General features: G+C 60.3%; 1 protein-coding gene across 1 annotated transcript in view; it reads right to left on the bottom strand.

Annotated features, from left to right (window-relative positions):
• TAF4 (TATA-box binding protein associated factor 4) overlaps positions 1–22,719 on the bottom strand; it is a 63,788-nt gene that overhangs the window by 24,224 nt on the left and 16,845 nt on the right. The window contains exons 2-3 of the mRNA XM_047744642.1: positions 3,150–3,316; positions 1,851–1,970 (exon numbers count right to left, since the gene is read on the bottom strand). Coding sequence (XP_047600598.1) covers positions 1,851–1,970; positions 3,150–3,316 — 287 coding nt within the window. The remainder of the gene's footprint in view (positions 1–1,850; positions 1,971–3,149; positions 3,317–22,719) is intronic.

Consider the following 22,719-nt stretch of genomic DNA (forward strand, 5'->3'; position numbering starts at 1 on the left):
GCAGGGAGCGGCACGTGACTGAACACACTCATGGAGGCCAACACGTCGCCGGCGACCCGAACTGCAGCCCTGGGGAGACCCAAGGTTTCCTCCCACGTGAGACATCACTAGAGTATTTCCTGGTTTGTCTCACTAGACACATCTGATTCATAAACACAGCCTTGCACGTCCCTCCAACTTTGCCAGCATCACCTTTTCGCGGCTTCTGCTCGGGGACTCAGCGTCCCTGAGCACAGCTGTGTGCAGCCTGTCCGCTCCGCCAGAGTGCCCGCCGGCTCTGCCAGCATCAGCACAGTCCGCCCGGCCCCAAGGGATCCCGGCTGCGGATACTGGTCTCCAGTGACGAGTGTGAGCAGGAGGAGATGGCAAGCTCACGCCTCACAGCCCGTGTCCTCGGTCACACACACCACCGCTGCAGCCAGAACCGCCACACGCTACAGAGGAAGGAAGCATGGCAGGGCCACACCACGCAGCTGGCTCCGGGCAGCCAGGGGGACAGGGGTTGCTTCTTGACGCCCAGAAAGAGCCCAGGCACCTCTCATCCTGTCGGGTTTCCCTCTACCTCAAGATATACCCCTTGCACTCTCTTCCGACGGCCCGACAAATGTGCGCTTCCCTGTAGGATACAGAGATGGGGCCTGCCTACTTCGATCAGTTCACTTTCCCCTAAATGTGATGCCAAACACACCGCGAGCTTCGGGACCTTGTCAGGAGAGCAGCCTTGCGCTGTAACTGCAACTCAGACGTGCCCACCAGACAGAGCCCAGCATGCAGACAGCGAACCAAGGAAGCGTCCGGGAGCGCTCTGGCCACACGCAAGGCAGCCACTTAGCTCCTGGGGCTCCTCCCGCTGCTTCGGAGAGCAACGTCACCCACGCAGACACCAAACAGCACAAGACGAGAAGCCACCGGAGGGATGGGAGCCCCAGACCACAGCCACCTCCCGGACACCCCGCACCCTGGGGCTCCCATCCCACACCGCTCTCGGGAAGCGGGAACAGAGCCTACCCCGAGCACCGCGCTGGGGACACACAGCAACGAGCAACGACAGCGGTGCAGTCCCGGCGCCCAGCAGACACCCAGCACCAAGTGGTAATGCTGTAAACCCCGCATCCATGGCGGACGCGCACGAACACCTTCAGAGCAGAACCGCTCAGAACCATGCGGCTTCCAGCAGCTCCGACCTCGCCACCCAGAGCAGCTGCTTGCTGCTATGATGAGGGGCCGGCCTCGCTGGCGCACGGTCGCCCTTTTCGGCTCTCCAGATCAGAGGCTGAGCCGTCGGCATTAGCCAAACCACCCGCCAAGAGGGCTCAGGGCCTCCTCTGGAGCACCCTCCCTCCCACAGCTGAAGACACCGTTTTAAGAACAAACACGCACACCAACCCCAGCAGGCCGACACAGAGCGTCTCTGAAAGCGGGCTTTGTCCCGGGCAGAGGGCATGGGCTGGGGGGGGCTAGGGACAGGGCAGCCAGGTGGCCAGCACGCAGGCCAAGGCCAGTTCTGGAAGCCCCTGACCCCTCCCGTGGCACACCCGGGCAACGGCAACCCCGTTCCCCAATGGGACCCCCATCCTCGCCCCCGCACAGACAGGGCGACGGGAGCCGGGCCCGCGCGGTCCGCACCACGGGTCCCTCGGCCTCACGGGTGCCTCAACCAGGCGCTTCTCATCACAGCTCTGGCAGAGCGGGAAGCTTCTAAACTCGCTGCCACTAGGAAAATCCACGTGGCTCCAAAGAAAAGGAACCCTGACCCGTCCTTTGTCAGCACTGGGAGAAAACACACGGTCTTCAGGACGCGGGCCTCCCGCAGCTCGGCTCAGCACCACACCGCGCCCGCGGCCCCTCACCTGCACTCCGGGCGAGCGCTGCAGCGCTGTGGTGGGCGGTACCGTCGTCTGGGCCTGAGACACCTGCTTGATTATGGTCGTTGGGGTCACCTGCCGCGCGATAATGGAGGTCCCGGGCGCCTGAGAAACAAGTGAGCGTCGTCAGGAGCAACGCGGGACAGCGGCCTCCTGCAGCCCACGCGGCGGGCTCCCCGCCCCGGCACCGACCCGGACACCGCGGCCCGTGCGTCAGGCCTCAAGCTACGGTCACCAGCAGGGCCACCTCGACGTGGAGCGCTTCTTAGCAGAGGAAAAGCATGTGACTGACCACGTGTGTGCCGTGACACGTGTGCTGGGAAAGAGCAATCGCTAGGCCTCCTCGGCCAAGTCTACCAGCCACAGGCTGTCAAGAAAGCGAGGATCCGGAACCGTCCCTGGGCGCGCCTCCTGTACTCCTGTTCGCAAGCACTGAGAAACCAAGAAGCACGTGTCCCCTGCGTGTGCGGGGAGGGGCCACAGTGCTGCAGACGAGGGAGGTAAAGGATGTGACCGGGTGGCCCACTACACCTCAAGCCAAGCGGAAGATGGCACGAGTCCCGAGCGGTGGCACCAGCGGTCGGACTAGAGCGTGCACCTGGCTTCCCACGACCCCATGGGCCTGGAGCACACTGCTCTCAGCTGTCCCCAGTACTCAACGACGGGGCACCACGTGGCTCTCTCAGCCCACCCAAGGCCTCTGTCTGCAGTGTGGGCCTTCACCACCATGGGGACTCGGCCAGTATCACAGGAATGTCAAGCCCCCGCCCGTGTCCACCTCAGGTACTAACTGGCCCACCAGTCAGAACAACAGACTCACAGCCCCAGGCAGAAAGGGTCTGGGAGACGGAGACATGGGTAGCATGCCAGCACGCGCTCAAACGGAAGCCAGGGTGTGGACAAGACATGTCAGCACTGAGGGACCGTGCCCCCACCCAGGTCTCCGGGGAGAGATCTCTGAGCTAACCCTAAAGGCCTAACTACACGTGGAGGGGAGGCATACAATCGCCTGACGCCCCCACGTGCCTCCACAACAGGAAAAGCTGACGTACGCAGGGTTCACTTTGCAGAAGGGGAGACTGAGGCACAGGAGGTAGTCACAGCAGAGGACAGGACAGGATGGAGTCCAGGCCACCAAGTCACGGTTTTGTGGAGCACGGATGCAGCACCAGCTCCCCAAGGCTCCCAGTGGAGGGCGGCATGTGGCTGGCCGCCCCTCTCTGCCCTCACAGGACGCCTGCAGACTCCCCATGGGCCGCCACCGCCCGGCACGCATGCACTCACCTGGACGGTGGAGATCTGGACGGGAGGGGCACTTGTGGGGGTCGCAGGGCGGGCCGCCATGCTGGTCTGAGGCTGGGTCTGCACGTGGGCCTGGGCCTGCATCTGGGCCAAGGCCTGCTGGGGAATCATTAACAACTGCCCGTTCTCGCTCCGCACGAGGACCATACCTGGGGACAAAGGAGACGTGGCGTTAGGAGACATGCCGCCTGCACATGGCCAGTGAAGGGGCCGACCCTGTCACTGGGCAGCCTGACAGCTCAGAGAAGAAAGCAGGAGCCATAAGCCAGGCAGAGTCTCTGAACTCGAAGTCCCCTCGCCAGTGCAGACGGCCTCCGAGACGGGAGAGCACGCGAGGTTTCTCCACGGGACTCCGGCAGCAGGGGAGTCTTCCTTCCAGCAGTCAGCCCAGCAGCAAAGCCTCTGCAGGCCACACCACCTGCCCCATGGCCACCGACACCGGCCTGCAGCAAGGCCCACGCACCCTCCAGGGCAGAAGCCAGGTGCAGGACCCCACGGCCAGGCACCATCCCCACCAGGACGGCCACGCACTCACGCCACGACTCCCGGCTGTGGCCAGGATCCTAGGGCAGCGGGAGTCGTGGAAGCAACTGGTCCCTCAGCCCCTCCTCCCTCATTTCTCCTGCCCAGCGGGCTGGCTGGGACCTGGGAGACACCGTCCGCCCACGGCCTAGGGTCCTACGAAGCCTGAAGCAAGCACTCCTCCTGGGAACAGGACTCCCTCCTGGGCGTGGGGGCGGCACCGCGGCGGAGACGAAGCCGGCGGCCCCACACAGACAGAGACGGCGGGCAGGCTCACTTCACGGGGCTGCAGCTATGTCACTGGCAAACAAGTCCCGCCGGTCAGATCTGGCATTCATCTCGGCTTCGAGAACCAGCGAACAATTACGTTGTCGATTCCACGAGAAATAGTCTGTTCTCGTGTCAAACTCTTACATTTCCCAGGACAAAGTACGTAACGAGCAGCACACTCCTGCTCACGCAAGGCCTGCAGAAGCCCGGGGCCGCGATGCCCCAGCGGGAAAGGACGCGTCTCCGCCGCGGACAGGACTGAGGCGGCTCTCTCCAAGAAGGAAGGGCTGCCCGAGAGCCTCCCGCGACCTCACACCACGCAGTGTCAGGGCTTTCCCTCCTGAACTGAACCGGAGCCCGAGCCACCCCAGGGAGGCCACGAGGAGCCCCTGAACCTCCGGGCCCGGCTCCTCCGGCAGCCAGCAGGTCATGGAAACTTGACAGCCTCCTCCTGGGTTCACATCTATGACCCCGATCCAGAGGGACCACATTTACGCCACGCAAGCCTCCCTCTAAAACGTCCTTTTACGGTGAACCACGCTGAAATCTAACAACGGAACAAAACAGAAACCGGCGGCCGCGAGCAACCACCATACTGAAGGCTCCCGGCCTGGGAGCCCACGAGCACACCGCGGAACCGGAGAGCACAGCCTGGCCACGTCCTCCCGAGCCAGTCTCCCAAGACCGCCGTCCCTTGTCACCAGTCGCTCTTCCGGCCGGAGACCCTGCTCCTTCCTCGCACGGACTCCTCCGGAAGCTAATGGCTGAGGCCGCGGGGAAGGGACGAGGGACAGCAAGGGCCCTGTGACGCCGCCCCCGCGTCAGGCAGGTCAGCACCGCGGCAATGCGCGTGCCCCCGGGGTCAGCCGCCACTCTGCTCCAAGCGCCACCTCCACGAAACTTCACGCATGATTTGAGTAAGAAACAGTCACACGACAGCCACGGGACCAGCGCGGTGGAGCACAGGGGGCGCGCCCGGCACCAGAGCAGTGCGAGACTGCCACCACCGTGCAGCGTGCCCGCGGTGACGAGCCAAGTCAGAGAGGGAAGTGACCCGGGGACCCACAGCAGGTAACGTGACCTCAGGTCGGCACTCAAAGTACATCCGAGCGGGGACGTAGCCGACAAGGGAGAGGGACAGACGCAACTGCAGAGAAGGGGAGGCGACTGCTCCAAAGTGACCACACAGCCACGGCGGGGCCCCGAGCGACCGTGACCCTGAGGACAGCCATGCGGCTCCGGAGGCCGAGGGGAGGCCGCGTGCATGTGGGGACAGGCGCTGTGCTGGGCACACGCTGCCTCCCAGGCCCCCGGCTATGCTGCGCTGCCATCACGGGCCAGACGGGGAGCACGACGGCCCGACAATCATTGCGCCGACGGCTGCGTCAAACTTCATCCAACGCCACGCGTTGATGACGCAATCTCAGTCCCGGACCTTGTAACCTCCCGCTGTGATCACTCATCTCAGACAGACAAGCTGCTGGGCGACATCTGTCCTTGCAAAGGCCAAGGGACACAACTCTGTCTCCAAGTCAGCCCTGGAGGCCGCCCCCTGCCCACCTCTCTGCTGGCGCAAGACGGGCTCAGGGAGGGGCTCCCGTGTGTGTGGCCCATTGTCCCCTTACAGCTGGGGCCCCTGAGGCCAGCGCAGAGCCAAGAGGGACCACCTGACACACCACAGTGCCCTCCTTCGCAAACACAACCGAACCGCGCTGGGCACACACACGCCCTCGAAGGCCGGAGCAGGACCGCCCACGGCGCGCTTCCCCGCCGGAGCGCAGACACGGAAAACACTCCTTTCGTTTCTGAAGACCCTTCAAAGCCTGTCCGGCCAAGGTGGCCAATCCCAGGAGGCAGGAGGCAGTTCACAGACAACTCAGGAGCCACGGGCGGGCCTCGGCTCAGGACACGCAGGAGCCAAAACCAGCCTGTCTGCACGAGCCGCCATCCCGATCAAGCAGACAGAAAAGAACTCGGGTGCTCTTTTCATAACTGTAATGCCCTGCTGGGAACAGCAAGTCTGTGCAGCAAACCTGAGAAACTCAGAGACGCACCCGGACAGCAGAGATCTGAAATCCCGCGCCCTCCAGCCATCGCGCACGCAGAACACATGTGCCGGCCGGGGGGACGAGAACACAGGCCGCGGCCACTCGTACCATGCGTCGTGCCCACGTCATTGAACACGCTTCAAAAACAGAGTTTCCAGGAGCTCCACGATACTTCATCTAAGACAAATGTATAATGTCTTTATTGCTTACGCTACGGGGCTATTTTCTGGGTTTCGTTGCTGTGAAAGCTCAGATTTTAAAATCACAGAGCACCGCGTCAGCGCCCACCAGCAGCTCCAAGGGCCACGCGGTCCGGCAGAGCCTGGGCCTCCCACACTCAGCCGCACGAGACCCTGGCACCAGCTGTGGGGGAGGCCGGGGCACCCCACACAGGCTGTCCCCAACCGCCGCCTCCTGCCACGCAGAGTGGAGCAGACGGCCAGCTCTTCAGAACGGACCCCATCCTTCCCTCAAGCACCACAGTTTAAGATAAACTCAAGGTTTTTTACCAAATGTTACAGTTTCCGTGATCCTTTCATACCAACAGTTTTACTGTATTTTAACCAAAATGTAGGTCAGCCAGAGCTTACACTACAATTAAACGGGCATTTTCGGACTCGCCTGGGAACCTCCACCTGGAAGACATCACTTCAGGGGAGCGTCTCCGCACAAGCTCTGGGAGCTGCGGGCCGGGAGCTGCGGGCGCCACGCCGTCCCCCCGCCTGGCCGGCCACGGCCCTTCACACACAGGCCTGGGAGGCCACCTCCCTCGGGGGAACGGCTGGGGCTGTGATGACAGGAGCAGGGAATGGTCGCCCGGCTGAGGGGGACCAGACCTCCGCCCTCACCTTCACCGCCACAAGGGTCTCCAGTGCCCCGTCACCTGCCAGACAAGGACGAGAGTCCAGGAAGACTCAAAAGGCAAAAACTCTCCCCAATTAACCACGTGCAAAATGAAACTGTCCCCCAAGCCGGAACCAGGACAGGAGCCGAGGAAAGGGGCAAAGCTCAGTCCGAAACACAGCGGCGGGTTGCGGGCTTCACTTCCGAGAGCCACACACACCACAACCCGAACCGCGAGGAAGAAGCCTGGGGAGGGTGCAGAGGGCCAGGGATCTGCTGGCCCCAGGCTGTGGCCCAGAAGCAGGAGGAGTGTCCCCGAGGCCCAGAAGCCAGGGTAACGGCCCTGGGCCCTGCTGCCACACCGCAGCCAATGCGGACACTGGTAAAGCTGACGTAAATCACAGCCCGAGAGCTCCTCTTACTCCCGTGGCTCTCTGCCTCTGAAGCGCGGGGGAACTGTGACTCCAGGAAGTGGGGGAGCGGGGCTCGGACACGCAAGTGGACGGGGCTCCTGTGTCCTGGCCCAACACGCCACCTCTGCAGTCTAGTGTGGAGGGGACAGCACACACCAGCTGTGCCCAACTCTGCTGCTGCTGGGGGATGCTGGGGTGCTGGTTCCAAAGGATCCACATGTGAGCCGTGACCTGGACCCTGGTCCCAGGGCTTCAGTCCTTCAAGAGCAGCTGCCCAGGGTCACGGCCTCGTCACACTTGCCCGAACCGCACCAAGCTGACCGTGATTTCTGGGAAACTGCTCCTGGGCTCCCGCAGTGCCGACAGACCGCGCGGTGCGGGACCCAGCAGCAGCTGCGGTGTGACCTCGGGGCATGTGTGCTCACAGGGCGTCGTTCTCTCAAAACCTGCTTAGTGTCGTAAAGCAGAATGTTTTCATTTTTGCGTGTATGGGAGCAAGGAGCGGCACGGGAGGGAACGTGGTTGCTCGAGGGTGAGGAGCGGTGACATTACTGCGTTTCTGATCGCCAGCTGAAGATGAAGCCTCTGACCCACTTCATGTGCTAGCACGTGCGGCGTCTGCACACATAGACGTCGCTGTCACAAACCCTAGGGCACCTGAGCACACTGAAAACCACAAACGTGGCTGGGAAACGCGGCGGGGGACCAGAGCGAAGAGCTTCGCCAGGCCTCGCTCGCGGGCTGGGAAGCCATCGGATAAGAAGCCGGGTCTCCCCAGCTCACCCGCGGGCAGCGCAACCCACCAGTATCCCAGCAGCCCTCCGTGGGGAAATGGACAGGCCGATTCTAAAACTCGCAGACAAACCCACCGTCCTACAGTCACCAAACCACCACGAGAAAGAACGAAGCTGAGGCCAACACTGCCGGTTTCTAAGACGTGCTAGAAAGCCGCAGCGGTGGAGGCGGGTCAGCACGGGCACCACGCTGGAACAGACCAACGGAGCCGAACGGAGTCCAGAAACAGGCCCACACAAACTCGGACAACCGATGACCTCTGGCAAAGGTACAAAGGAATTCAACGGGGAAAGGACAGTCTTTCAGCAAACAGGGAACAAGGGAACCTCCACATGCACAAAGCATGGACTTGGACCCCTGCCTCACGCCGTCTACCGAGAGTGACTCACAATGGATCCCAGGCCTAATGTAATAAGCCCTAGAACTCTAAATTTCTGGAAGAAAACAGGGGGAAAATGTCTTTGTGGACCTTGGATTAGGCAGAGATAGTCTAGACACAACCCCAGAAACAGGACCCATGAACACAAACCGGTAAGGCAGACGTCGTCAAGATGAAACACTTCTGCCCTCAAGAAACACCAAGGGAATGAGAGACCACGGGGCAGAAGGAGGTCCTCGTGAGGCGCACGTCCAAGAAAAGGCATCCACAACAGAATTCTCCAAAAAACGGGCAGCAGATGCGAAGAGGACATTTCACCAAAGGCAACAGCAAACCCGCACGTGAATTAGCCCCACCCGGCGGTTCCCCCAACACGCCTGCCGCCTCAGGAGTGGCTGACTCCTCAGTCACAGCGCGACTCAACACACGTGCCACACGGCCGAAGGCAGGACACGTCCACCCCACGTGCCCGACATGCCCGACGCTGCTGGTGTGCACGTGTCCCGCAGCCCCCGCCACAGGGCCACGCCCGCAAGGTGCTCCCCGTCACGACGGCTGACCCACAGTCATCCGCAGCAGCCGTATGTGTGACAGCCAAACACGGGGAACCCAAAAGCGCAGATGAGAGGACGGGCAACTCCAGCTTACCCGTAACACGGAGGGCACAGGCCACAAGGGATGCGCGAGGACACACAGCAGCGCTCTTAGCCTCCCTTCACGGCGCAGGGACAGTTTGGAGCCCTCCTGCCCAGCGGCTTTCGGTGGCTTCCCACAGCTCCCAGGGTAAGGCTGCCCTCCCACGGCGGGCTCCCTCTGCAGCCTCACCTCAGAGACGCTGGCCGCAGAGCCCCTGCCCACCACAGGGCCTCATTCTAGAACGTTCCTTCTTCCCCGCTGCCTCTGGAGCCAGCTCGAGGCCCACATTCCCAGAACCCACCCACACCTCCTCAGGTGAGCCCGTCTCCCAGGCTCCACCCCAGTGTCTGTGGCTCCCAGAGGCTGTGTCCCCTCCGTGTAAGCTCCCTGGGGACAGGACCGACCCACACAGGCCGCCTTCCAGCGTCTGCTCCAGGAGGCGAGAGGAGAGAAAGGCTTCCAGCCGCACTCCGCAGACCAGCTGCAAACAAGCCCGCCAACGTGAGAGCCATCAGCCAAGAAAAATAAAATTGGGGGCTAGTGTTCCCTCTGCTTGACGCGCACATAGAGAACTGGTTTTCTGTGCTGTCCATGCTTTCAAACGCTGAAGGTTACAGGAACTATCCAAAACGCTTGATGAAAACAAAACACCAGACCTGGGGTACGCACAGCGTGACAGAGTAGCCAACGACGACGTCGTGCACCCGCAACGCACAGAAGGCCATGTGCCCACCCCACGCCCGTCAGGGCAGAGACACAGAATGGCCCCAGGGCAGACAGGCCATGGCCTGAGGCTCAGTCAGGACCCCAGCGCACGTCACGGTCCCCTCTCCCAGGCGTCCTGCCAAAGCTCAGGACGGCAGCGGCTGGCACTCTCCAGATGCCGCGTTTGCGAGCCTCACCCAGATGTGCACACGTGCAGGCACGCAACCTGGCAGAACCGCCTGCCACGGGACGGGCTGGCGAAGAAGACTGCGGATGGGGGACGGGGTGGGGTCTTCCCTCAGCCAATGTGTCCACACAGGTTGAACTTTTGTAATGAACAAAATTTTGTCCAAAAAGTTGACTAAGTTAGCTACGGCCACAACTGTCTTACATACTTTAGAAAAGCGGCCAAGGGGCGCCTGGCTGGCTCCGTCCCTGGAGCGCACGTCTCCTGATTCAGGGTCACGAGTTCAAGGCTACCTTGAGTGTAGAGGTTACTTAAAAATAAAATCTCAAAAACAATTTTTAATAAAAAATGGCCCAAAAAGGCACCAATTCCAAAAACACCAATTTTGTTTTGACTCCCAAAAACACCACAAGGGACCAAACAGCAAGGATACTCGGCCTCACGGAGTGGGCAAAAATGGGCACATTACACAGTAACTCTCCTCACCCACACCCCTGATGGCACGGGGTGGGTGCAGGGCATACAATGCTGGGCGAGGGTCTCTTCTGACAGCACCAATACTGTGACGCATGTCCCCTGACCCAGAGACTGCAGGCGTGGGTCTCTGCGCAGCACGACACTCACCGGCGGGGGACAGGTGCCGCTGACTGGCCACATTCACACGGAGACACTACACACCAGCTAGAGGAACGCGTTCCCACTGTGCCCTGGCAGGGATGCGCGTCCTTGATGCACAACATGAAAAGACAGCCGTGGAACAACACAGAGGACCGACTTCTGTGACAGTCCCGTGGGCGTGTCTAGCTACCTACGTCAGAGAAAAAACCGTGGCCAACATGTGCCCCAGGGTGTGTCTGTCTCCGGAGACGCACAGCACTCCCACTGTCCAGTTCTCCACATCAGCATTAGAATCACTGTCACTTAAACCACAGTAAGAAAAACACTGCCCACAAGTGCTGGGTGACCGGCTGCTGGGAGGGTTGGGGTCCCCACACCCCGCTAAGGCCACCTCTACCTCCCTCCACCCCAAGGTCCACCACACGGGGCTTCCAGTGTCACCCCATGGCTCACGCACTGTCCTAACCCTCTGGCCCCATCACAGACCCTCTGAGCGAAGGCGTTCTCTCCCGCAGACCTCCCCCCACCTCGAGTCCTGGACACTCCATTCCACCTCATGTGTCCTGGGATGGCCCAGACCTCGCACCTCCCACTTATGAAACACCGAAGACTCAGACGGTCCGAGTGGCCCCGCCTGCAGCTCCAGCACCATTGCAGGGGTCACTGCTCCTCTGGAAGGTGCAGGGAAAACACTGACCGCAGAAAAGACACGGCCGGCTCCCCTGACAACAGGGCAGGAGGGTCAGCGCAGCCGCCCTAAGCGAGTCGGCGTCCCAGGCCCACCCTTCCTGGTGCACGCGCATCTGCCCAGCACCCTTCGCCTACCTCCCTGGTCCCTGGCCGCCGGAGCGTGGCGAATGTGGGGGTGAGCGCCCGTGGGCCCAGCCCGTCTGCCGGCACCACTTTCCCAGCTTCCCACTTATTCAAAACCCCGAAATCCGAAATCCGGGGGACCTCGGGGACTTCCCTGCATTCCCGCTCCGGAGCCCCAGGGAGACCTCTCCAACCTCCCCAAACTCCTAGGATCAAAATTGAGCACATTTAATGCTTCTCTTCAGTGTGAAATCCCACAGGCCCCGCACTGACTGAGCGCCTTTCTCCTCACACGTCATCACACTCTCCCTCACCCGTGGGTCCCCCTGCAGCCTGCGGGGGTGGAGGCTCTGCTCCCAGTCTGAGCCCTCCCCACCGTGCCATAGCAGCAGAACAGCCTCTCACCCCAGTCCATTCTGCCTTCCCGTCACTCCCCTGCCCCTTTCTCTTGACTTTCTCTTCTCCTAGCAGGGGGACATCTGTGATTCACCGAGGTCCTTTCTAGTGCGAAACGTGTGAATGAACGAAGAATGAACAAGTAAATGCTTCCAGCAGAGCCTGAGAAATGCAGTCACAAAGGAGGAGAGCAGGGCACCAGCGGCTCAGCAGGTTAAAGCCTCTGCCTTCGCTCAGGTCATGGTCCCGGGGTCCTGGGATCGAGCCCCGCATCGGGCTCTCTGCTCAGCGGGGAGCCTGCTTCCTCCCCTCTCTCTCTGCCTGCCTCTCTACCTGCTTGTGATCTCTCTCTGTCAAATAAATAAATAAAATCTTTAACAAACAAACAAAGCAGGACAGCAGAGCGACCGGGAGGCAGGTGCCTTAACAACCCATCTCTCTCCCTTCCATCCAGGGTCCCTCAGCGGCTCCGCAAATAGGACAGGGCTCTGCACGAATCCCAGGGCACAGAACGCACAGGATGCCTTGGAAGAACATTCTGGATCCTCATCGAGATCAGTAAACAAAAAGAAACGAACCCTCCCTTTCAGGGTTACCACAACAGCACTCTATCCAGCAACGTCTGCTTCCTCGGACGGTCTGTCTCTCTTCTGGAACCTCAAGTGCACAGGCCCGTCCACACCGAGCCAGGCACCTGCACTCTCTCACATGGTCCGTCAGCTAGTGAGCCAGCAGGGGCCGGAGAGGCCGGGAGAAGAGGGGCTAATCCGGATCTGTCAAAGGCGCAGTGAGAAGAGCAGCTCTCTGGGCCAGACAGAGCTGTCCGCGCCAAAGAACGAGGCTCCGGGGGCCAGGCTGGAGGCCCACCCAGGGCCCGGGTCTGCAGCAGTAAACTCCTCAGAGACCGCAGGTTCAAGGTCAGGAGGCAGACGCTATGCACCGCACACAATTCCCAGCAAAACTTCGGCTCTCCAGAATTCAGCCCCCGGAGAGGAGGGAGCAAACCAAGAGCTCCGAGCGGCCTAACTACGCCCGCTCACTCCCTCAGCCAGCAAATGCCCACTGAGGCCCTCCAACGGGCCGGGCTGCAGCAGGCACCAGGGAAAACCAGAAAAGCGGACGCGGGACCCATTCCCGGAGGCCCCCTCCACAAGGTGGAAGGCAGGCACTAGCCACGAACCCGCCGTATCGGATCCATTAAACAGTTAGTCGATGCTACGGAGAAGAGCTGCTCGGCACTGTAAGAGACGCAGCCTGGAGAACCTTCTGGACCCAGTCTGCAGGGTCTAACCAGGAGGAAGCAGCGCCACTGCAACAGGGGAGGCGTGAGGCCGCCAGGAGGGGGAGGGGGGAGGCGCCTTGTCCCAGCAACATGGGCAAGGACACAGTGAGCGTCCGTGGGGAAGGGCACAGAAAGGGACCCAAAGGGCTGAGAGCGACATGCAGGAGAGCAAGGCCCCAAGGCCCCAGGCAGGAGGGGTGAGGGGCCAGGAGGCCGGCTTCAAGAGCGGTAGGGAAGGAGAAGCCGGGGGCTCCTAGCTGACGGCTTCGGCCCTCTCCGGGAGGAGCGGGTACAGCCGGAAAAGCCAGAGGACAAGGAAGGAGCGCGCAGGTGGGCGGAAGAAGGTGCTGACAAGTGACACTGTTCAGCTTTAAGTAACATGAGGGCAAATCCCACAGACGGCAGGGAAAGCCTCTGATGAACTTGACATCCGCTCACGACTACAGGATAAATATCTCCGCCAAGAAAAGCAAACAACTTCGGAAAATCAGCAGTGGGAAGGAGCTTCCTTAACTTGATGAAGGGAATCTACAAACCAGCGTCTCCAACGGTTAAGTCTTCGGAAGCACAGCCCTTGAAATCAGAATAATCCGCAGACGCCATCATCCCCTTCGACCCAAGACCCCCGCAAGCCCACCGCCCAGAGGACAGGCCAGGGAGTTGGGAGCATAAGAATTTGAATGAAAGAAAACTGTCATTAACTGTACAGAACAGGATCTCCGTGTGTAACAACTAAAAACCACACACACACATTTTCAACGAAAGTTTGATAAGATTGCTAGACTTTGATCAACATCCAAAATTCGACTACAACTCAGCATACCATCAACAAAAACTAGAAAATGTAAACTCTGTGGTTCTTTTAGGCAGGCTGCACGCCTGGCGTGTCGGCCCAACATGGGGCCTGATGTCACGACCCTGAGATCAAGACCTGAGACGAGACCAAGACTCAGACACTCAACCAGATAAGACACCCAGGCGCCCCGAAAACCCATTTCGTAAAAACTACTATTCACAGCCTCCTGGAATGACTCCAACAAGACACATGCAAGGCCTGGATGGAAAAAATACGCACACTTGCTTGAAAGATGTCATGAAAGACCTAAACAGAGTGAGACGTCACACTCCTGAGCACACACACACCACACCACGGACGTCACCCCCCGAACTGGCCGTGCATCGGTACAATCCCAGTCAGAGCAGCTGCAGGACCCCCACGGGCCTCTGACCACGAACCACAAATGCAGACGCAAGACGAGAACGCGGATGAGCGGAGAACTTCTCAGGGAGACGCGAGCAGCCCTGCCCCAGAGTGAACACAAAGGCACGACACGGTCACAGCGGCGCAGACGGGAAGACACACAGACAAACGAACAGAGCTCCGCGGAGAGCCCAGAACAGGACGCCCACAGGTAAAACTTGCCACACGGCCGTGGGGACGCGGGCCAGCGAGTTAGGAAGGTCGGTTCGAAGCGAGCAGGCCGGGCGGTGCAGGACGAGCGAGCAGTGAGCTCGGCCACGCCACGCTCAGCCCGATGCCCGGCCCCCAGGGATGGAAGACGCCGGAGCCGAAGCACAGGCTGGACGGCAGAGGAAAATACAGGACGATATCCCTGTGACCTTGGAGTTAGGAAGAGCGTATTAAGGGCGCCTGGGGGGCTCGGTCAGTTCAGCGTCTGCCTTTGGCACAGGTCAGGATCCCAGGGTCCTGGGATGGAGCCCATGTTGGACGCCCCGCTTGGCACAGAGTCGGCTTCTCCCACTGCCTCTGCCTCTCCCCTGGCTCACGCTCGCTCGCTCTCTCAAATAAATAAATCAATACAATCTTTAAAAAAAAAGGCATATTAAACATTAAAAGAAAGAGCATATTAAACATGACCCAAAAAGGCACTCCCCATAAAGAGAAGACGGATCAAGGCAGCCACGCGAGAACCGAGAACCCCACGCCCCACATGACGGAGAGAGAGAAAAGCCCGGCTGCCAACGAGGGGCGCCCCGGCTGCACACACGGCCTCGAAGGAATCACAACCCAAGCGCCAACGGACTGGCCTGGCTGCCGGAGCCCGTGCACAGCGCGGCACTCCCCAGCGAGGGGGCGAAGCGAGGCCCGCTGGACGGCTCAGCCGCCTCCAGCCGCACGAAGGAGGCCGGACACACCGGAGCAGCGCCCTGCAAGCGCCACTCTACACAACTCCAGAGGCAAAAGCCCAGGGCCAGGCTGACAGGGCAGACGAGTGGCTGCCAGGGGTCACCACCAAGGGTGTGGGGGGGTCTGCACCTTGAGTGCAGTGACAGTCACACAACATATTTGTGAAAATTCACGAAACTGCTCAACAGGGTCAACGGTGCGGGACGCAGACCACACCCAAGAAAGGGGACCGTGAAGGTCAAGCCGCGGGGCTCACTGCACACCCACTCGCAGCCAGACTGCCGGAGGCTGACCCCGCGCCCAGCACAGAACGCCCACCAGCACTCAGGAGAAGCGGCGGCTTCTGAGGAGCCTGAACACAGGCTTGCCCCGGGCCTCAGCAATTCCACGGCCACGGGTCAGCCGGGAGCGAGCGTGCACACGCGTGCCCACACGCAGCCTGGCCCGCGGACGCTCAAGGACACGGCTCTCACTACCGCCGCGGCTGGGAGAGCCCACTGTCCGAGCCCGGTGAGCCGACAGGCACGTGCGTGCGGCCACAGGGCTGACCTCGGCCCGTGCGAGGAAGCCAGACCCCGTCACGACGCGCAGCTCCGTCTCCGTGAACGGTGAGAGAGGCAGCCACGACTACAGAGACACAAAGCCGAAGTCTGCCGGGCCCAGGCGTTCCGTCAACGACGGGGCACAAGCGGCCCTCGGGGCTGAGGGGCACAGCGGCATCTGGGCCGTGACGTCGGACAGCCAGGTGTACACGCTTCTCAAGACAATCGCACGCTCAGGACAGGTGCGTTCTGTGGTCTGTTTCACGCGCACCCCCCAGCCCCGCGGAAAGTTCTTCCGCTGCTGCTCAGACCCCGTGGGCTCGGCTGGCACGTCGCCAGGAGGCTGAGTCACCCCATGCAGGCGGCACAGCCGATGGCGGGGAGCCACGCCGGGATCCCTCTCACCTCCACAGGGAAGGACCGCCAGCTGCCCACACACACCCCCCCGCAGCCCAGTGCTCCCAGGCACAGCCGGCTGGGGCCGAGGACGGGCGTCTCGCAGCACCCCGGGGAGATCAAACGTCTGGACGGCTGCCTTCCAGCGGTATTCCAGAACCAGAGCTTGCCCAGGCAGGACGGTGTCACTGGGAGAACTGACTTCTTCTCTGAGGTAACTACATGTAAAATTTAGTTTTTCAATTAAAACGAAATGCCACTGGAAGATGATCTCCAGGTGACATCGTCAAGGACAAAAGTCAAGGTACGCACCAGAGTACACGCACCTCTGCTGTGATGAAAGAGGGCAAGCAGGGGGTGTGCAGGTGTGAACGTGCTGATTTTTACAAGAAGAAACACGCAACAAATGGCCCGGAAACCAACGAAAATAAACATTCTGAACCCTCCCTAGGGATCGGCAAGAGAGAGGGGACAGGTGAAAGGCGTGTGAAGACCCCGTTTTCGTGCCACGGGCAGTCTTCTCGCGCACAGCAGGAGCCCAAACACACAGAACCAGACTGTATCCAACTGGGAACAAAACACACAGAACAAAGAGCAACGTCAACGGAGCTGGGACGCACGAACCACCGCGGAACACCTTAAACCTGGGTTTTACTGTTTAATCTTGAGACTGATATATGGTAGGACAGGTCAAGTGCATGAACAGGGTTAGGTCATCAGACCCAAGATTCCCGTGCAAGGGAGCAGACACAAACACCGTTTCCAAGAACTTAGGGGAACCTGCTGTTCTTAGTGACCTGAATGGCAAACACCACAGCAGGTCTCTCGAGACCCCAGAAGCGGTGCCCTGGCCAAGCAGTGTGCCGAGAGCACCCAGGTGAAGGGAGAGCACGCTCGCTGCCAGCAGGGACAGGCGGGGCCGTCCCCCGACACCTGCCTCCGATGCGGAAAGCGGCCACCTCCATATGCCCCTGCGCGGCTGACCCACCCGTCGATGCGCAGACGTTAATCCCAGGGGCCAAGCCCAGCCATGTGGGCAAGAGAGATGGCGGAGTGGCCCAGCCACCACGTAAATCCACCATGAGAGCCGCCCACGAGCTCCCACTGCCACCTGGCATGCTCATACCCGCCAGTGGGCCTGCTGCCTCTTCCACCCCTGTGACCACTTGCCCCACGGGCTACTCCCAGACTCCGCACACCGTGTGGAAAGTTCTGCCAGCACTCCAGGGGCTCACCGTCCTCTCCCTCCTTGCAGTGGCCTCCCTGACCACCCATCTAAAGAGCACCCTTCTGCCCACACCCTAGCCTGCCTCACCTGGGGAGCAGACCAGAGCCTCGTGCACACGCGCCAGCACCCGCACCACGTGTCATGTGCCCGGCACATAGCCGGCACGCCCAAGTACACATCTATTAAAAACCACATAGTTTGCTTAAAGATTTTTATTTATTTGACAGAGACACAGCGAGAGAGAGAACACAAGCAGGGGGAGAGGGAGGGGGAGAAGGGAAGGAGAGGGAGGGAGAGGGAGAGGGAGAAGCAGGCTTCCCGCCAAGCAGGCTCGATCCCAGAACCCCGGGATCATGACCGACCCAAAGGAAGACGCTTAACAACTGAGCCACCCAGACACCCAAAACTACATAGTTTTTAACTAACCACAACATTTGAGGACCTGGAAATTTTAGAAAGGAAGCAACATATCAGAGACAGTTACCATGATCACTTGGTGACAAGACTATGGGTTACTCTTCATGTCTTTCCTGGACTCTCTTGTCCTTGTCAAATCTCCTAGGATGAGTGTGCATCACAGCTGTGCCCCTCACCCGCGCTCTCAGTGACAGGGCCCCACAGACACACGGGCAGAAGGTCAGGTGCTACCTCCCGCTCATCCCCCGCCCACATGGCTCACGTCACTTCATCCCATGTCACAGGGGGGTGAGCACAGGACCAGAAGGCGTTTCCAGAGCCAGAGACCACATTCACACAACTCTGGTCACCGCACATGGTGACAGCTGTCCTGTGGCATCCGTGGTTCCTGGTACTCCCTCGCTGTGCCCCGTTCATCACTGACACCTGACGGCAGGTGCGTGCGTGCAGAAGAGAGCACACGGTGCGTGCGGGAGTGGCTCTGCCCTCGGCTTCCGGGGTCCCCGGGGTCTGCGATGGATCCCCCCCAGAGAAGGGGGCACTGCTGGATTTACTTGAAGGAAAGCAGCTATCTAAACACCAGACGTTGCTTGCAGGTAGCTCCAGACTATGGTCACTCTGAAGCAGGCAGACGTGCAGGGAAACCTCAGACACAGCCGTGGGCTCAAGCGCACAGCCAGCCCCTGATGGACACTCCACATCCTCCCCCGAAGACGAGACAGATGCCTCCATCTGAACAGAGCCAACATGGCCCGGACTCAGGCGGTCCCTGGGGGGCAATGGCCCTTCTCCACGCAACCCAGCAACCTCTCCTTGACGCACATGGACACTTGTCTGTGCTCAATCTCGTCGTAAAAAAAGTGAAGATCCAGGACCAGACCTAACCAGCCATCGGTGAGGCCGTTTCCAAGGTGCTCCCAAAAGCCAGTCCCAGCATCTGGCTCCCCCGTACCCCGTTCTCAGCAGACACTGACACTTTACACAAACAAATGAGCACTCCCACGGCAGCTCACAACCCCTCCTTCTCCTGAAACAGTGCGCGGCACCCAGGCGGACAGAGAAAGAGGCACCGTGTCCTTTTCTCTGAAATCCAGTTTACGAGAAACCTAGTCTGCCCACTTTAAGTGCACAACCTGAGAGTTTGAGCAGAAGGCACAGTTGCGCAGTCACTACGCAACCAAGACTTGAATAAATCCCACCAGTTTACAAAGCCCCCCGGCGCCACACAGCAACACGAGAGCAGGCAACTGCCGTGGTTACCGTCAGCTTCTCCTGGAGTCTCGCAGAAATGGAGCCGTTCACCCGGCGGTCCCCTGAGCCTGGCTCCTTGCACCTGGTAGAGGGTTTCTAGATCCCTCCGCACAGCCACAGGTGTCAGTCCTCTGGCCCTCTGTATCACTGAGTACGGAGTACCGAGTCCTGAGCACTGAGTACGGATGGGCCACACGCTGTACAGCTGATGGACGTGTCGATGATTCCCAGTTGGGCTCTTTGTCAGTAAGGCTGCTGCAAACGCCCCCGGCAGGTCTCACGTGGACGGACGGGCTCTTGGAGCAGGCTGCTGGCCACGGCAAGTAAACGGCCACGCTCTTCCCTCCTCCCCCTCCCCGCGGCCAGCAAGCTCCACCACCCCCACACCCACTGGCAGGACATGCAGCCCGTCCTCCTGGTTCTGGCCACGTTAGTGGGCGTGGAAGTGATGGGGTCTCCCCCTGGGGCTGCGGTTTGTGCTTCTCTGATAGCCAACACTGTCAGCCTCCCTTCGCATGTCTGGGCGCCACATTTATCCCTTCTTTTGTGTCTACTCCAACCTTCTGCCCATTCTTTTTTTTTTTAAGATTTTATTTATTTATTTGACAGAGAGAGATCACAAGCAGGCAGAGAGGCAGGCAGAGAGAGAGGAGGAAGCAGGCTCCCCGCTGAGCAGAGAGCCCGACGCGGGGCTCGATCCCAGGACCCTGAGATCATGACCTGAGCCGAAGGCAGAGGCTTAACCCACTGAGCCACCCAGGCGCCCCCTTTCTGCCCATTCTTAACAGACAGAACTGCCTGTCTTCTGCCCACTGAGTGGGAAGAGTCCTCCCTGTGCCCTGCACACAGGTTCTCGGTCAGATACACGGCTCCGCTCCAGAGCCTGCCTTCTCGTTTAACGTCTGTCAAGCGGCGGAAGTTTTCTTTTAATCCTGAAGTCCAGTGCGCCGACCTCTCCCACTGCAGCCCAGGCTATCTGTGTCTGTGTCCGGGAAATCCACAGTCACAACGATTGGCCCCTGTGACTTCAGTGCAGGTGAGACACACTGCCGCTTCTGGGGACTCGCGGCCAGTGTCTGCAGTCCCACAGGGGACAATCCCAGAGCCCGCGCTCTGCTTCTGCGGACGCCCTTCCTCTCCGCGGCGGCACGCCACGGTGTGAGCGAGCAGGCCCAGGTTCCCACCTGAGAGTCCACGAGACCACACGGCAAAGACCCACCGCGCTTGCCTTACACCCCCCACCCCGAAACAGGAGCCCCACGCAGAAGAGGGAAACTCCGAGTGTGCGTCCAAGAAAAGTAAAAAGACTGACGAAAGCAGTGCTGGGTGGTCTTTGCTGGACTCCGTCTGGAAACCACACGCAGAGGCGTGTGGGCAACAAGGGTCATTCTGACAAAACTGACTCCTAGCGTGGGGGGCAAAATCTTACAAAAGGGACGCCTGGGGGCACCTGGGTGGCTCAGTGGGTTTAAGCCGCTGCCTTCGGCTCGGGTCATGATCTCAGGGTCCTGGGATCGAGCCCCGCATCGGGCTCTCTGCTCAGCGGGGAGCCTGCTTCCTCCTCTCTCTCTGTCTACTTGTGATCTCTGTCTGTCAAATAATAAATAAAATCTTAAAAAAAAAACAAACAAAAGGGACACCTGCCCAGGACACTTCAACCCTCAGCCCTTCCCCTGTGCAGTAAAGGGAGCACTCATGCCGCCCGACCCCGAAGTGCCTCACTCTGCTTTAGAGCAAGTTGGGCTTCCCCATGAGGAAAGCGAGCCCCGGTTCCCGGGTCCCACGGTAAGAGCCCGCCGGACTACTCGCAGAGGCCAGCAAGTTCCAGTCATATGGAAGGTGGCACAGTCACTGGAGCCTCCTGTAGCAACACCAGCACCTAGAACTCCTCACCGGGACCCTCAAACACAGAGGCTGCCCGATTAACACGCATTACCCGTGATCCTGTCCCCGTGGGACCCCCATATCTAGGGCTGCTCCCAGACCTTTCCTCCTCCTACCTCTACCCTTCTACCAATACTCACCCCCACCCCACCCCAGCCACCCCAACCGTGTTTGGCCAACATGCCCACTCTGTCCCACACCAAGATGCCTCCTCGCTGGCGGGGTCACTTTCCAACACAAGTACCACAAGTTCCCCCTGAAAGTCCCCTACAGCCTTGCAGGTCTTGGGATGAGCCACTTCCCTCCTGCAGGATGCGGCCAACACCTGTTGGTCCTGGAGCGCGTTGGTGCCTGTTCACCCGAACCCCAGACCAAAGAGGGGCCTGCTTTTGGGAGAGCTGTTGTACCAGGAATCCTTCTCTGAAAACACTGAACTTGTGCTCAGGGTGGAGGACAGTGGCCGTCTACGGCTGCACTAACTAAGCTCTCCTGGGGCACTGCTAACTGCCAGGTGACAGCTATGAGAGCTGACACTTGAGGGCTGGGGGACCTGCACCGCTAGCCAGCAGCAGAACCCAGCTCTCACGGGAGCCCCACTGGCGGCTGTCACCCCCGGAGCCCCCCACTGACCTTGGCTCAGAAGGACAGCAACACGCAGAACCACCCGTGGAGTCAAAGCAGACTTCCCCTCCCTCACAGGGCTCGTCCCCTCCAGCACCCCCCACCCGCAGCTCTCTGGGCCCCGCAGAAGCCCCCCCCCACACTCCCCTGCACAGGCTCACCCTGCTGACTCCAGCAACAGCAATTCTGACCCCCCACCTGCCTCAGCTGTGCCATCCAACTGGCCCTGCCTCCAGACACAGCAGTGCTAACACCTGTCCCCACTGGGTCACCATCATGACTGGCTTCCAGGCCAGGGAGGGGCAAGTGGACCAGGGTTTCCAGTGGGCAGGGAGGCCCCAGGCAAAGCACCTCACCAAGCTGAGCCTCACGTCCCGCCGGCAAGAAGGCGGTGGGGAGCGGTGGGGAGTGCAGGAGATGCGCGGTGCCTAGCTTCGCTGTCCCACCCCAGCAGGCGGAAAACTCACGGGCACTCCCCTGGCTCCATCCTACGCTCCCCTCCTCCTGTGACCGGTCCCCTGGCCCATCACCGGCCCTCACACAGGTCATGTCTCTTGCCGTCCCCATCCCCCTGACTAGACCAAGGCATATTCCTGAGAACACAGAGACACCTGGATGTGGCAGGACCTTCCTAAGGCTCTCCCTCCACTGATGGCTCTTCCCAAAATACCCCCGTTCGTGATAAAAACTCTCCGTAAACCAAGACCTAAAGAGGAACTCCCTCAGCCTGATAAAGATGAGCCACAAAGAACCGAGAGCTCACATCCTACTTACTGGTGAGACCCTCAAAGCTTTTCCTCTAAGATGGGAAACACAGCAAGGAGGTCTCCTCCCGCTGCCGGTCCTCCACACAGCACCGCGAGTCCTCACCGGCACAGCACACAAGAGAAATAAAAGGGGTACGGATCGGAGAGGAAAAAGCAAAAACGCTGTCTTTGTTCACAGATCACAGGATCACCAAGGTAAAAAAAAAAAAAAAGGAAAAAAAAGACGGAAGAAGCTCCTGCATCTGAACAGCGGCTACAGTGCGGCCGCAGCACACACGGTCCGTTTACAAACCCCCATCGTGTCCTCACACTAACAACGAGAGGAGAGTCTGAAACGAAAATACATTGTCACTTACCCCAGCACCCAAACACATGCTCCCCGCCCGGGTC

This window comes from Lutra lutra, chromosome 9 (assembly GCF_902655055.1).
Source record: "Lutra lutra chromosome 9, mLutLut1.2, whole genome shotgun sequence".
Taxonomy (NCBI): domain Eukaryota; kingdom Metazoa; phylum Chordata; class Mammalia; order Carnivora; family Mustelidae; genus Lutra; species Lutra lutra.